Raw genomic sequence first — 13587 nt, forward strand, 5'->3', positions numbered from 1 at the left:
GGGACGGGGGAAATTTAGAGCTAGTAATGAGGTAAAGCAATTAAATGATGTGATTTGAAACAAGTGATTGTAATCATGATTTGGTACAAAATCAATATCCAGGAAAGGCCTAGTCTTTGAGGAGCAAAGGCGGGCCGAGGATGAACCAGTTTGTTAACAAATGCGTGAGAAGATTATTGAAATGTTTTGAAACAATGTTCCTCAAAGAAAGATATGAATGGAATTGTATATTTCACCCTCTATGGTGCATAATATCATTCAACAATTCAAGGAATCTGGAGGAATTTTGGTGTGTAAAGGGCAAGGGCACAAGCCTAAGCTGAACGCCCATGATCTCCGATCCCTCAGACTGCACTGTCAAATAATGTGCTGTTGTATTGTTTTTGAGTGCAATACAGGTAAAAGATTATTTACAAATCATTGTTTTCAGTTTTAATTTCAATTCCAACATACTGTCCACAATCAGACTATTCATGCCTGAAATTACATCCATCCCATCCATTATCTGTAGCCGCTTATCCTGTCCTGCAAGGTCGCAGGCAAGCTGGAGCCTATCCCAGCTGACTACGGGCGAAAGGCGGGGTACACCCTGGACAAGTCGCCAGGTCATCACAGGGCTGACACATAGACACAGACAACCATTCACACTCACATTCACACCTACGCTCAATTTAGAGTCACCAGTTAACCTAACCTGCATGTCTTTGGACTGTGGGGAAAACCGGAGCACCCGGAGGAAACCCACGCGGACACGGGGAGAACATGCAAACTCCACACAGAAAGGCCCTCGCCAGCCACGGGGCTCGAACCCGGACCTTCTTGCTGTGAGGCGACAGCGCTAACCACTACACCACCGTGCCGCCCCCTGAAAGTACAGTTTTATGTTATTTTTGTTCAGTTGTGATTAATCCTACTAGTCAAATGTGTCTGAGCATGTTATATTAACATATATTAGATGGACATGAACAAATTGATTCAAGTGAAATACTGTGAAATTTGAAAATTAAAAATAAAGTAAGAAATAAATATAAGTGAAATAAAAAATGTTCTGCAGGAGTGGACAAATCATAAATCCATTAGCCCACTGGGAACGTGAAAGCATGCCTAGTTCCATGGTTTGGTTGTCTAGGCTAAGCTAAAAATGGTAGGCAACATCAGAGTTGAACAGTAACGAAGTACATTTACTTGAGTACTGTACTTAAGTACACTTTTTGAGTATCTGTACTTGTGTATTTTTTTTGGCAACTTCTGACTTTAACTTCACTACATTTGAAAGGGAAATATCGTACTTTTCACTCCACTACATTTCTGTCAAGGTTCTCGTTATTCGTTACTATGAAGCAGCTTTGAAATGGATGTTTTTTTTTTCTTTTCTTTTCTAAAACGTGATGGTTTTTTCGCAGGTGACACTGAGACAGCCGGTCAGTAATCACTAGAATTACGTCACGTCCATAGACTGTATAAAATCAAGTTCAGTGATTTCTCAGCAGCATTATTTGAACATGATCAGCTGATGGCAGAATGGAAGGAGGCGGTTCTTCTGGAGAATGCACGCACCCATGGCTTTACCTAGAACCCATGTTTCAGTTTTCTGAATTATTATTTCTGAAGGATTAAAGATTCATTTTGTTTTAAATGTTTGCTTTGTTTGCCAAAAATGAACCACATCACGGCCTACAAAAATTCGCCATCCAACCTGCAGAAGCATATTGAGGTATATAAATGTTTTATTCCAAGAGAAAGCTTGCAATGAAGTTGTCTGTGCTTTTAGAGCGAGCGATAACGTTGCAGTAGCTATGCAGTCTGGTTAGTCAAATGACTTTCTATGGATTTGCCCGCAAATTGCCGTAGCCTTGTCCACAGCTAGCATTTACACATAGTTAGTTAACTTGGACACTGTTAGTTAGCATGTAAAAATGGAGTTATGCTAACATGAATAACGTTAACTTATCTGAAGTCCTTTCAGAAATATGTTTTTAGCATAATCTTGCCAAATAAACAGAACGTAGAAAGCTTTCTTTTCTAGTAGCATTAGCTACCCAATATGATTTCGAGTTTGAAAAGAGTTTGCTAGCATGTCAGGTGGAGTTTCACTGACTAGCTAGCTTAACGTTAAACCACCATGATGGCACAGCATGCGTTCATTTTGTGAATTCACAGTTCTGTCTTTGGTAACGGCATTAGGTTTTGTAAGCGTTGTGGCAATAATACAATGATGCGTTGACAGAAAATGTACTTTTAATACTTACAGTAAGTATTTTTAAAAGCAAGTACTTCAGTACTTTAACTGAAGTAAAAATTTGCCTGGACAACTTTCACTTGTATCGGAGTAACATTTGACCAGTGGGATCTGTACTTTCACTTAAGTAATGAAGTTGGGTACTTTGTCCACCTCTGGGTAACAGCAAGGAATAAAGTATGGCGTGCTAATTAGCGAGTCAAGCGTGTTGAAGCAGTCAAAAATGAGTATAAATTCCTACATGGAGACAACTCAGTCATTATTTATCCATTTTATAAGATGGTATCTGAAGCAGCATGTCATTTTTATGTCCTTGTCAAAAAGTCAACAAAATGTTTCAGTCACGAGCTGTGATTTTTTTTCACTACTAATGAGACCCAAATAAGCTATTACTAACACTCAAATAAGATATTTGGTTCTAGCAAGCGTCTTTATTTTTCTTGATGTATTTAACCACTCTTATGTCATTTAATTGAAAGCAAAAGTGAGTGTGTGTTGTATTACGATGGCTGTAAGGATAGATAGACAGAAAGATGGATAGATTGTGAAAGTCAGTATAGAGTAGGGTTTTTTCTTTCACTGATTGTTGAATAAAAGGAGAAAAAAACCTGACCGCCAGCCTACTGATCTGACTTATCTGATACATATGAATAGATAAGCGACTATGAATAAAACAAAATGATAGCCCAGACATATAATTTTCTTGTTCTGTGTATTAGGACTACTGAATTATTTATTTTACTAAAACATTAATCTCTGTTTAACTGGAAAAGGTCTGTCTGGATCATTCTAATTGTAGCATGCTCCATGTATTTGTCTCACACCTGATACGAACACTGTCTAATATCAAGTGTAAGACAAATCTAGGCTTAAAGTAACTGGCTTACCAAACAAGTGCACTTGCGTTTCATAAAACACTCATTTAGAATCTCATTACAATCGCAGAGTGAACAATTAGGCTTTGAATGCATCCTTAAGTATCTGACGGAACACTTTGGTTTTTTTTCTTCATTTAATTGGCGGATAAAACTCGTAGATAAACTGTAATAAAGCATACAGAAAACCCCTCCAAAAACCTTTGCTTGGCAACATATATGCAAAATGTAGTCCAAAGCATGAGGGTTAGTTTTACAAGGCTTGAAAATCTCTCATCTCATCTCATTATCTGTAGCCGCTTTATCCTTCTACAGGGTCACAGGCAAGCTGGAGCCTATCCCAGCTGACTACGGGTGAAAGGCGGGGTACACCCTGGACAAGTCGCCAGGTCATCACAGGGCCGACACATAGACACAGACAACCATTCACACTCACATTCACACCTACGGTCAATTTAGAGTCACCAGTTAACCTAACCTGCATGTCTTTGGACTGTGGGGGAAACCGGAGCACCCGGAGGAAACCCACGGGGAGAACATGCAAACTCCGCACAGAAAGGCCCTCGCCGGCCATGGGGCTCGAACCCGGACCTTCTTGCTGTGAGGCGACAGCGCTAACCACTACACCACCGTGCCACCCAGGCTTGAAAATGTCACCAATAAAAATCACTATTTGATGTTAAAATGTAAAGTATGGACAATATTGGAGCTATAAATGATCTGTCCCTGATCTGTGTCCCCAGTAAAATGGACAGCAAGCTGCAGAGACGACCACGCAGCACCTCTATGAAGGACAGACAGAGTTCGAAAGCTCAGAGCGACCGCACCAGTAGCATCGACAGTGAAACCTCCCCTGACTCCAGACTCACTGTGCAGGTATATACCGATGCATGTGGTTTATGTAAACTGGTCAAATTGGAATCATACTGTATTTAGCATGTTTTTCTCCAGGATAGCAATATGAACAAAAATAATATTGGGATAAATTAATTTATTCATTCATTCAATATCTATACTGCTTATCCATTGCGAGTCCTGGGGGAAGATGGAGCCAATCCCAGTTGTCTTGGGGCGGGGTTCACCCTGGACCTGTCGCTAATCTATCACAGGGCTAACAGAGACAAACAACCATTCGCACTCACATTCACACATATGGACAATTTCGAGGAGCCAGTTGACCTAATCCGCATGTTTTTGGAATAAATCAAGACACACTGGGATAAATGTTTTTGCCAGATAGTGCTTATGTGATGAACATTTGGAACAGCTCTTTTAAATATTCACTTTATCGTCCACTTTACATAATAGGATTTTTCCTAGTCGCTGCTTAGATAATAAAATGCACTGAATTAAAATAATCAGCAGGTGGTTCTGTAAACAGAACTTTTAATTGGTTTTAGTTCATTTCTAAGGACAGCAGTAGACCTGACTCACAATATTTGTTTACCTGCAGGTGCTGTTTGTTTGTGCAGTGATTATACAGTTGATGAGCTGTTTCTATTAATACGCAATGTCGAATTCGCAAATCTGTGCCAAGTTTCCCAAAAGCATCATCGCACAAAGATCATGATTAAATGGTCAAGTGAGCAGCACAATTAACTCTCTCTCGCTCTCCTAGTTAAGACACTCTTAGCATTAAGAGGCTTTTGGGAAATCCACCTCTGATTGGTTAGAAGGTGCTGATTATTTGATTATTATATTGCTCTGGCAGGAGCTTTGGCTCAAAAGTAAATGACAGGTTCATATTAATACCCTCATTCTAAAACATCTACAGTATGTATGTTTCTATAATAACAACTCATTCACTGGGACTTGCATCGCAGATTCGCTACATAATCTAAGACTAATAATAAACAAATGAAAATGTGTTGTTTTTTAACAGAGAAAAACATATATTTATACAAACCTTTTTTAACATTTATGGAAGGAGACTCCAGTGTCATGCGTTTAACAATCAGTAAGTTTTTTTTCTGTCATGGGAAACTTCAGGACAGGACGTTTATAGCTGCTATAATGTAAGTGATAACTAGCTTGTCTCATAGACGTTTCACAACATAACTATAAATGGTTAGAAAGCATGATTGCTAGCAAATAGTGTGGTATAAGAAGAATGAATTGCTGCTCAACTATATGCTGGTGCATTATTATTTTCCTCTAACAGCACACCCCTGTCATGTTTTATTCGTTATATATTTTATACTTAGAAAGTAACAATGTAATGAATGTAATGTAAATATTAGGTGCAATATTTGTTTATTTTAGGATGGTAATTGTGTTATGCTGTCTGAGATACAGTTGTGGTCAGAAGTTTATGAATGTTATGGTGATATTTGGGCTTTCAGTAATTTCTTTGAACTGTTCTTTTCCTGTGGCAGAATGATTGTACAGCATACAGCTTTAATTAAAAAACACTAGAATTTGGTGCACAAGTTTTAATTTTCTTTGGGTTTTCTGAAATCAACACAGGGTCAAAATTATACATACAGGGTCAAAAATTTACATACGCTCACTTGGATTATTAATTCAGAGGTACTGAAACTTCCAAAGTGTCTCTTATCTTGCCAAGGCCGAGGTCTCTTAACTTCCTGTTAGTGATCATGATTGACTCCAGCTGGTAGCTTCTCTGTGCCTTCATAAAAAGGGTTTGTTTACAGCACTCATTGGATTGACCAATACACAGTAAAATGGGAAAGTCTAAGGAGCTCAGTGCAGATCTGAGAAAGAGGATCGCAGATATACACAACTCCAGAATGTCTCTTGGAGCCATTTCTAAACAACTGCAAATTCCAAGATCAGTTCAAACAATTGTATCCAAGTTATTGTGAGGTGTAGTCACTTTGCCAAGCCACTTTGCTTCAAGAAAACCCAAACTGTTACCCTCAGCTGAAAGGAAATTGGTTTGGATGGTCAGGAACAACCTGGGAACCACCATGGCACAGCTCTGACATGAACTGGAAGCTGATGGATCACTGTCTGCAATTCAGATCACCATGGACTAAGAGGCTGCTATCCAAGAAATAACCCCCTGCTCCAAAATTGACACCTTCAAGCTTAACTAAAGTTTGAAGCTGATCACACGGACAAAGAAAAAGCTTTCTGGAGGAAAGCTGTATGGTCAGATGAGACAAAGCTTGGGTTGTTTGGCCACAGTGACCACCATGTACAGAGGGACACTGTACCAGCTGGTGGTGGTGGTAGGATCATCATGCTCTGGGGCTGTTTTGCTGCCAGTGGAACTGGTTCATTACACAAAGTGGATGGAATAATGAAGAAGGAGGCCTACCTCAGGATTCTTCAGCATAAACCATCAGAAATCTGAACACGACTTGGGAGTTACAACAAGACAATGAACCCAAACACGCACCAGAGCTGGTTGTCGAGGATAAAGCAGGCTAACATTAAGCTTAAAACAAGGCCTGACTTCAACCCTATTAAAAATATATGGACCACGCTTATAAGATGAGTCCATGCCAAGAAAAAAAACAAATTTAATTGAACTTTACCAATTCTACCATGAAGAGTCGTGAAATATCCAACCAGAATTCTGCCAGAAGCTTGTCCGTGGTAAACAAAAATGTTTGGTCAAGTTGAATCTTGCGAAAAGACATTTTACCCAAATATTAGGTGTGCTGTATGTATAATTTTGACCCGTTGTTGATTTCAGAAAACCCAAAGAAAATTAAAACTTGTGCACCAAATTCTAGTGTTTATTTTTAATTAAAGCTGTATGCTGTACATTCTGCCACAGAAAAAGAACAGTTCAAAGAAATTACCGAAAGCCCAAATATTGCCATGAGATTCATATCCAAGATGACATTCATGTTACTGTATGTAAACTTCTGACCACAACTGTATGTGTGTTGAAAATATCATGTTGTGACCAAACACACAAAAAAAATATTTCTAATACGTATAAATGTATACGGTGAATAAAATGATTCTGGTTCTGATTATTATTTCTAACTGAACATGTCAGTCTAGGGACATATTTAACGACACCGGATTTTTATATTGTATTTCAGGTTCCCAGGAAGTCAGTGTACGATCAGCTCAATCACATCCTCAACTCAGACGAGCAGCTGCCGGAGAGCATCATCCTCATCAACACTACCGACTGGCAGGGCCAGGTGTGTATCTGACACCTGTGCATGGAAGTGTTTTCTGTGTGTGAACATCTGTCAGAGTGTGTTATTATCTATCACCTATGTAGATGCTTCTCGGGGTGAGTGTGTGAGCGTCTGATATTGTGTGTGTGTGCGTGTGTGCATGTTATGGAGCAGGTGGTGTTCTCTCTGTGCCCTCTAGCCCCTGCTGTAAATCTCTTCCTGCTCCTGCAGTGCACTGCACCTCCATTACTGCCATGCTGAGGATACCTACATTCAAAGTGCAATAATCAATATGCTTCTAGTTGTTTCTAGCTCATTTTTAGGACCTTTAAAGTGTTCTTACTGATACTTGTGCAGTAAAGGGATTAAATAATCATTTCTCGCAAATTAAAAGATCGTTTCTTTTCCAATTATCATTATACACTAAGTAACTTTAAAAACGCACATTGATAAAACTTGCTGAATTCGTGCTGAGTTTATCTCAAGAAGAAAAGAAATAGATCACAATGGAAAAATAACTTCGTTCCGCCCGAATAAGTTCCAAATCTGTGCTCAAATCAGAATTTAAGGGAGTTGTACTCAATAACGTACAATATGACTCGGGTAGTCAATGACATGGACAGGCTTTAATTTTCAAACAAATTTTGCATACACTGTACACACACAATCTTGCCTATAAATACCCGGGGGAAATGATGGGAAAATGGTCATTATTGAAGATGCCACGCCTAAGCCAAAATCAACGTGAACAGGCCATCGGGATGTTGCGTGCCGGAAGTACACAGACAGAGGTCGCCCGGCACTTCGGTGTTCATCATTCGACCATTTCCCGTTTGAGTCAGCGTTACAGACAGACAGGGAGCACCAGGGATCGTCCACGCCCTGGTCAGCCTCGAGTCACGACGCCAGTTCAGGATCAGCACATCAGGCTAGCTCACCTCCGTGACAGATTCCTGACACCCTCAGTCACTGCTGCTGAGACCCCTGGATGACACAGACCCAGAATCTCCAGCATGACGGTCCGAACATGGACCAACTTTCACTTTGAATTTTTTTATTGTGAATTAATTCTTGAGTTTGACAATAAATGTCCTTTATCGATGTTTCAAGATGTGTGTGCATTACATACGATATCATAAATTTCAAATATATGCATGGATCTAAAGTGATATCGTGTTGAATTCCATTGTGCGTTTTTAAAGTTACTTAGTATAGTTTAAAGCCAGGATCTCCAAATGCCGACTGGGTTTCCTCTACCCTCAACCTGTACAGTGACACATTCTATCATCCATCCGTCCATTTTTATATCGCTCATCCAGTGAGGGTCACAGGAGGCGCTCCTGACTGACTTTGGGCAAGAGGTGGGGTAAATCTATGGCAGGGCTAACACAGAGAGACAGACAGCCAGTCACACTCACATCCATGGGCAGTTCAGATTAGTCAGATGACCTAAGGGAGGAAACCCACACCGGCACGAGGAGAACGTAAACATACAGACTCCGCAGAGAAAGACCCCGGTCAACTGGCAGGTTTGAACCTGGTAGCGGCTTGCTGTGAGGAGACGGTGCTAACCACTGCACCACCGTGCCACCCTCATTCCATCAGTTACTTTAAAATTATGTTTAAAAAAAAGAGTAAAATATTGAATATTGTCCTAGCAATAAGACATACCGAAATGAAGGTCAAAACAACAAGAAGTTGAATTTATATAGTGCCTTTTACCAACCCGAGGACACTTTTTTTCAAAGTAATGGCACTACACAGAAAGAGAAGCAAATCAACCGACAGAAAACATGACCAATGGGAGGCAGAAAACAAAATGATAATTTACATGAGCATATATGAGGATAATAATGGTAAGCCATCAAAAGACCTGAACATATTTCAGAATAAAAAATGAGGAGCTAAAATCTCAGTGAGGAAAATGAAAAGCACATTTATTTTGGCACTTCACTTTGAAATGAGATTTCTCTCAGTCCTGAGTTTAGTGTAAAACAGATCAAGCAGCATGGCTTTTTTAAATAAATTGTGTTTGTAAGTGGAATTTTAATGGGGATTGCTTGTTGATCTTATGTAAGTAAATATGTAAACTCAGAAGGCACTAGGTAGAGCCCAAGAAACATGTCTAATGTGTTTACATTTATTTTGTTTACCGCATCTCCCACTCAATCCCATCCATCCATTATCTGTAGCCACTTATCCTGTGCAGGTCTGCGGCTAAGCTGGAGCCTATCCCAGCTGACTATGGGCGAAAGGCGGGGGACACCCTGGACAAGTCGTCAGGTTATCGCAGGGCTGATACATAGACACAGACAACCATTCACACTCACATTCACACCTACGGTCAATTTAGAGTCACCAGTTAACCTAACCTGCATGTCTTTGGACTGTGGGGGAAACCGGAGCACCCGGAGGAAACCCACGCGGACACGGGGAGAACATGCAAACTCCACACAGAAAGGCCCCCGTCGGCCATAGGGCTCGAACCCAGAACCTTCTTGCTGTGAGGTGACAGTGCTAACCACTACACCACCGTGCCACCCCAATCTCCCACTCAATGCCAGTCCTATTTAAATACATTATTATAAATGATATATTAGCAAGTAAAAAATATCTTGAATATAGTCAAATGTGGGCGGCACGGTGGTGTAGTGGTTAGCGCTGTCGCCTCACAGCAAGAAGGTCCGGGTTCGAGCCCCGTGGCCGGCGAGGGCCTTTCTGTGTGGAGTTTGCATGTTCTCCCCGTGTCCGCATGGGTTTCCTCCAGGTGCTCCGGTTTCCCCCACAGTCCAAAGACATGCAGGTTAGGTTAACTGGTGACTCTAAATTGACCGTAGGTGTGAATGTGAGTGTGAATGGTTGTCTGTGTCTATGTGTCAGCCCTGTGATGACCTGGTGACTTGTCCAGGGTGTACCCCGCCTTTCACCCGTAGTCAGCTGGGATAGGCTCCAGCTTGCCTGCGACCCTGTAGGACAAGATAAAGCGGCTAGAGATAATGAGATGAGATAGTCAAATGTATCAAGTATTTCCTACTATAAAGTTACAATCAACCAAATATGTGACTGTCACATATAATTTTAAATATGGCCTATGTCTAGACATTATACTAATTTCAAGCCTGAAATAGTCTTATTCTATTGGTAGATAATTTCCTAAGTTTAAGATGTTTTTGGAGAAAGTTCTCTGAAAAGTGTTTAATAAAAAATCTTTTAGAGAGAAGTTTTGAAGTAACCTGGTTATCAAAAAAAAAACAAGACAGATAAGTGCAAAAAAACGTGGTTTGTCTAGTTTTCGCAAGTCAATATGTAAGTTCTCGATTAATGTGATATAGAATGTCTGCTTACATCAGCAGGTCCTCAAGACTAAATTTAATCAGACTGTAAGGGTCTTTGCCTCCCCAGCAACAACTATAGTGTTTAGAAGTGAGACTTGAACGTACTCAGCATTACTTGTGCAGCATACACTGTTATACTCTATGTACATGAAAACTTTTTTTTAAAAGCAATAATTAGTCATATCTTTGAGAAAGTTCTCATAAGAACAAAAAAAAATATTTTGGTCTCCATTCTGCAGCTGGAGGATTTCCCCTTTAACATTGTTTATCTTGTCAGAGTTTCTCCTTTGACTCCATCGCTCTCATCCTCTTCTCTTCTCTCTCTGCAGTATCTGAATGAGATCCTCCATGAGCACAAGCAGCCCATCGTCTCAACCATCTCTGCCGCTGACGTGCAGGCGGCCTTCAACACCATCGTCACCAGGATCCAAAGATTGTAAGTGTCCACCTCAGCATTGCCTTCATACAGATCTCCTGAACAACTGAGCACTCCTGCTTAGGAACTGTTGCTAAGCACTATGGATAAGCTCTGAAGTTCATTATCAAATTGCAGCGACAGCCTCGTCATATAAAAAATAGCCGACTGACAAAAGGGACGGTTTGATCTGTATTTTTATGAGATATCCATATCTCTCCTCAGCTGTAACTGCAATGCACAGACGCCTCCCACCATTAAGGTGGCAGTGGCAGGAGACCAGAGTTACCTGAGCACTGTGCTGAGGTGCTTTGTGGAGCAGCTCGCTAACAAGACACCTGATTGGCTGAGCTACATCCGCTTCCTGGTCATTCCTGTCGGTAAGTCAGAAATCCATCCCCAAGTCGCAAGAAACTCTTAAATGACAGAAAAAGCTTTGTGTCTGTTTTTTGTGTTGTTTTGATTGTATTGAGTTTTTTCGTTATCGCCGTTGTCCAGGTTGCAACCCTGTGGCGAAGTACATCTCATCTTTGGATAATAAGTTCAACAGCATTTTCTTGGACGCTGGCTGGAGAGATGTGTTTGGGAGGTTAGAGGCTCCAACATCAGGTTTGATCCAAATCCTTACAATGAATTCTCTTTGAATGGCTTCACAACTCAATTAAGTTCTTTTGTCTCAAATTTTCCAAATTCGAAGCTATAACCGGAAATCATATGAAACAAGTGTTGTCAGGCAAAACAAACCTCGCCCGGTAGCACTTATGATGAATATGAAGGAAGATATTGTGAGAAAACTATTTTGACCTTTTTGGTGACCTTGATTTTGACCTTGTGTGTGAACATACTTGGCTAATAAACATGGTTCTGATTCTGATACCGTACTGCTCTCAGCCAATCAGAACGCACCGTACTGCTCTCAGCCAATCAGAACACACCATACTTCTCACACCGTACTGCACGATTGTTACACTCTTACATTCTTACAGAATGATGACACTGTATATGAGGCAGCAGCCACAAAAACCTTGACCTTGACCGGACGACCTTCAAAATGTTGGAGGTTCTATTTGAGATCAATGCCCATCTATCCTGAAAGTTTCATGAAGATTGGTCCGGCCGTTTTCCCGTAATATTTACAAAGAAACCCCACTGAAAACAATACCTCGCCCCCTGGTGGACTCCATTCTGGGGCAAGGTAATGATTAAGGTAATATAACATAGTCATGTGAAAAAATAAGTACATCCCATGGAAATTGTAGATTTTTCTCAACATATTTAAACAAGCAACCATTTCACCCTTTTGATACAATGCCTACAGATAAAGTTAGTTAAAGTCCTTCCCACGCCCAGTACCTGGTATTCCTAGGCAGTCTCCCACTCAAGTACTAACCAGGCCCAACTCTGATAGTGGCGCATCGGGCGGCGCCGATCTCCGTTTCCATAGCCCTCGGCCTCTCGCCTATTACATAGCTAGGGTTACAGTGGGGGGCTAGTCCTCTGGTAACCACGAGAGTTTAACTCCCCATGCACATCTGTATTGCAGCGTGCCTTGCCAGATGGTAGTGGGTACCATTTTTATGATGGTCTTTGGTATGACCCAACCGTGAATAGAACTCACGATCTCCCGATCGAGAGGCGGACACGCTACCACTAGGCCACTAGTCGGTCCTACAGATAAAGGTGGTATATATTTGAACAAAACAACAAGGAAAATGAGCTCTTTCAATCATTTATTCAACAAAAATATCAATAGCTGTAATATTCTTCTGTGGAGAAAGTAGCCCTTGGCTTCAGAAACTAGTAACCCTTGGCTTCAGAAACTAGTATTGCCCCCTTTAACAGAGATAACTTCTTGGAGGCATTTTGTACAATTGTCCACCAGTCTCTGACATCAGCTTGCTGAAACTTTTGACCGTCAATGCAAAATTCCTTCAGTTGCAAGATGTTTGAGGGTTTTCTTGCATGTTCTGCCCTTTTCAAATCTCCCCACAACATTTCAATGGGGTTCAAATGTGGGCTTTGACTGGGCCATTCCATAACCCTCCACTTCTTTTGAGCCATTCCTTGGTGAATTTGCTCATATGCAACAAGATAATGATTTGCTCATTTGCTCCGTTGGTCCACCTCCGATTCAACATCAACTTTTGAACACATGGCCTCACGTTGTCCTCAAGCACTCTTTGATATGATTTAGAATTCAGAGTTGAATCAATAAATGCAAGCTTCGCAGTCCCTGAGGCAGCAAAGCAACCCCAAACCATAACATTTCCACCACCATGCTTCACAGTTGGTATGAGGTTCTTCTCCTGAAAAGCCATCTTTGGTCTGCACCACATGTGTACTCTTACTGTGGCCAAACAACTCTACCTTTGATTCATCAGTCCAGAGCACGTTATTCCAAAAGGCCTGGTCTTTGCCTATATGTTCATTGGCAAACTGTCATCTTGTTCCTTTTGGACAGCAAAGACTTTTTTTCCTGGCACACCTTCCATGCAGGTCAAATTTGTCCAATCTCTTTCTGATTGTAGATGTGTGCACTTTCACACCAACAAGAGTTACCTGCAGATCCAGTGATAAAATTTTGGGGTTCTTGGAGATGTATTTTAGTATCAAACAG

The 13587-nt window shown here is 40.9% G+C and overlaps 1 protein-coding gene across 2 annotated transcripts in view; it reads left to right on the plus strand.

Moving 5' to 3' along the window:
• Positions 1 to 13587, plus strand: part of si:ch211-126j24.1 (phosphofurin acidic cluster sorting protein 2) — a 207135-nt gene that overhangs the window by 157997 nt on the left and 35551 nt on the right. For both annotated transcript variants that reach the window (XM_060941491.1, XM_060941492.1), the window contains 5 exons: positions 3858 to 3990; positions 7137 to 7241; positions 10885 to 10991; positions 11196 to 11350; positions 11469 to 11579. In XM_060941491.1, the coding sequence (XP_060797474.1) occupies positions 3858 to 3990; positions 7137 to 7241; positions 10885 to 10991; positions 11196 to 11350; positions 11469 to 11579 (611 nt within the window). The remainder of the gene's footprint in view (positions 1 to 3857; positions 3991 to 7136; positions 7242 to 10884; positions 10992 to 11195; positions 11351 to 11468; positions 11580 to 13587) is intronic.

The sequence above is a fragment of the Neoarius graeffei genome, chromosome 15 (assembly GCF_027579695.1).
Source record: "Neoarius graeffei isolate fNeoGra1 chromosome 15, fNeoGra1.pri, whole genome shotgun sequence".
NCBI classification, from domain to species: domain Eukaryota; kingdom Metazoa; phylum Chordata; class Actinopteri; order Siluriformes; family Ariidae; genus Neoarius; species Neoarius graeffei.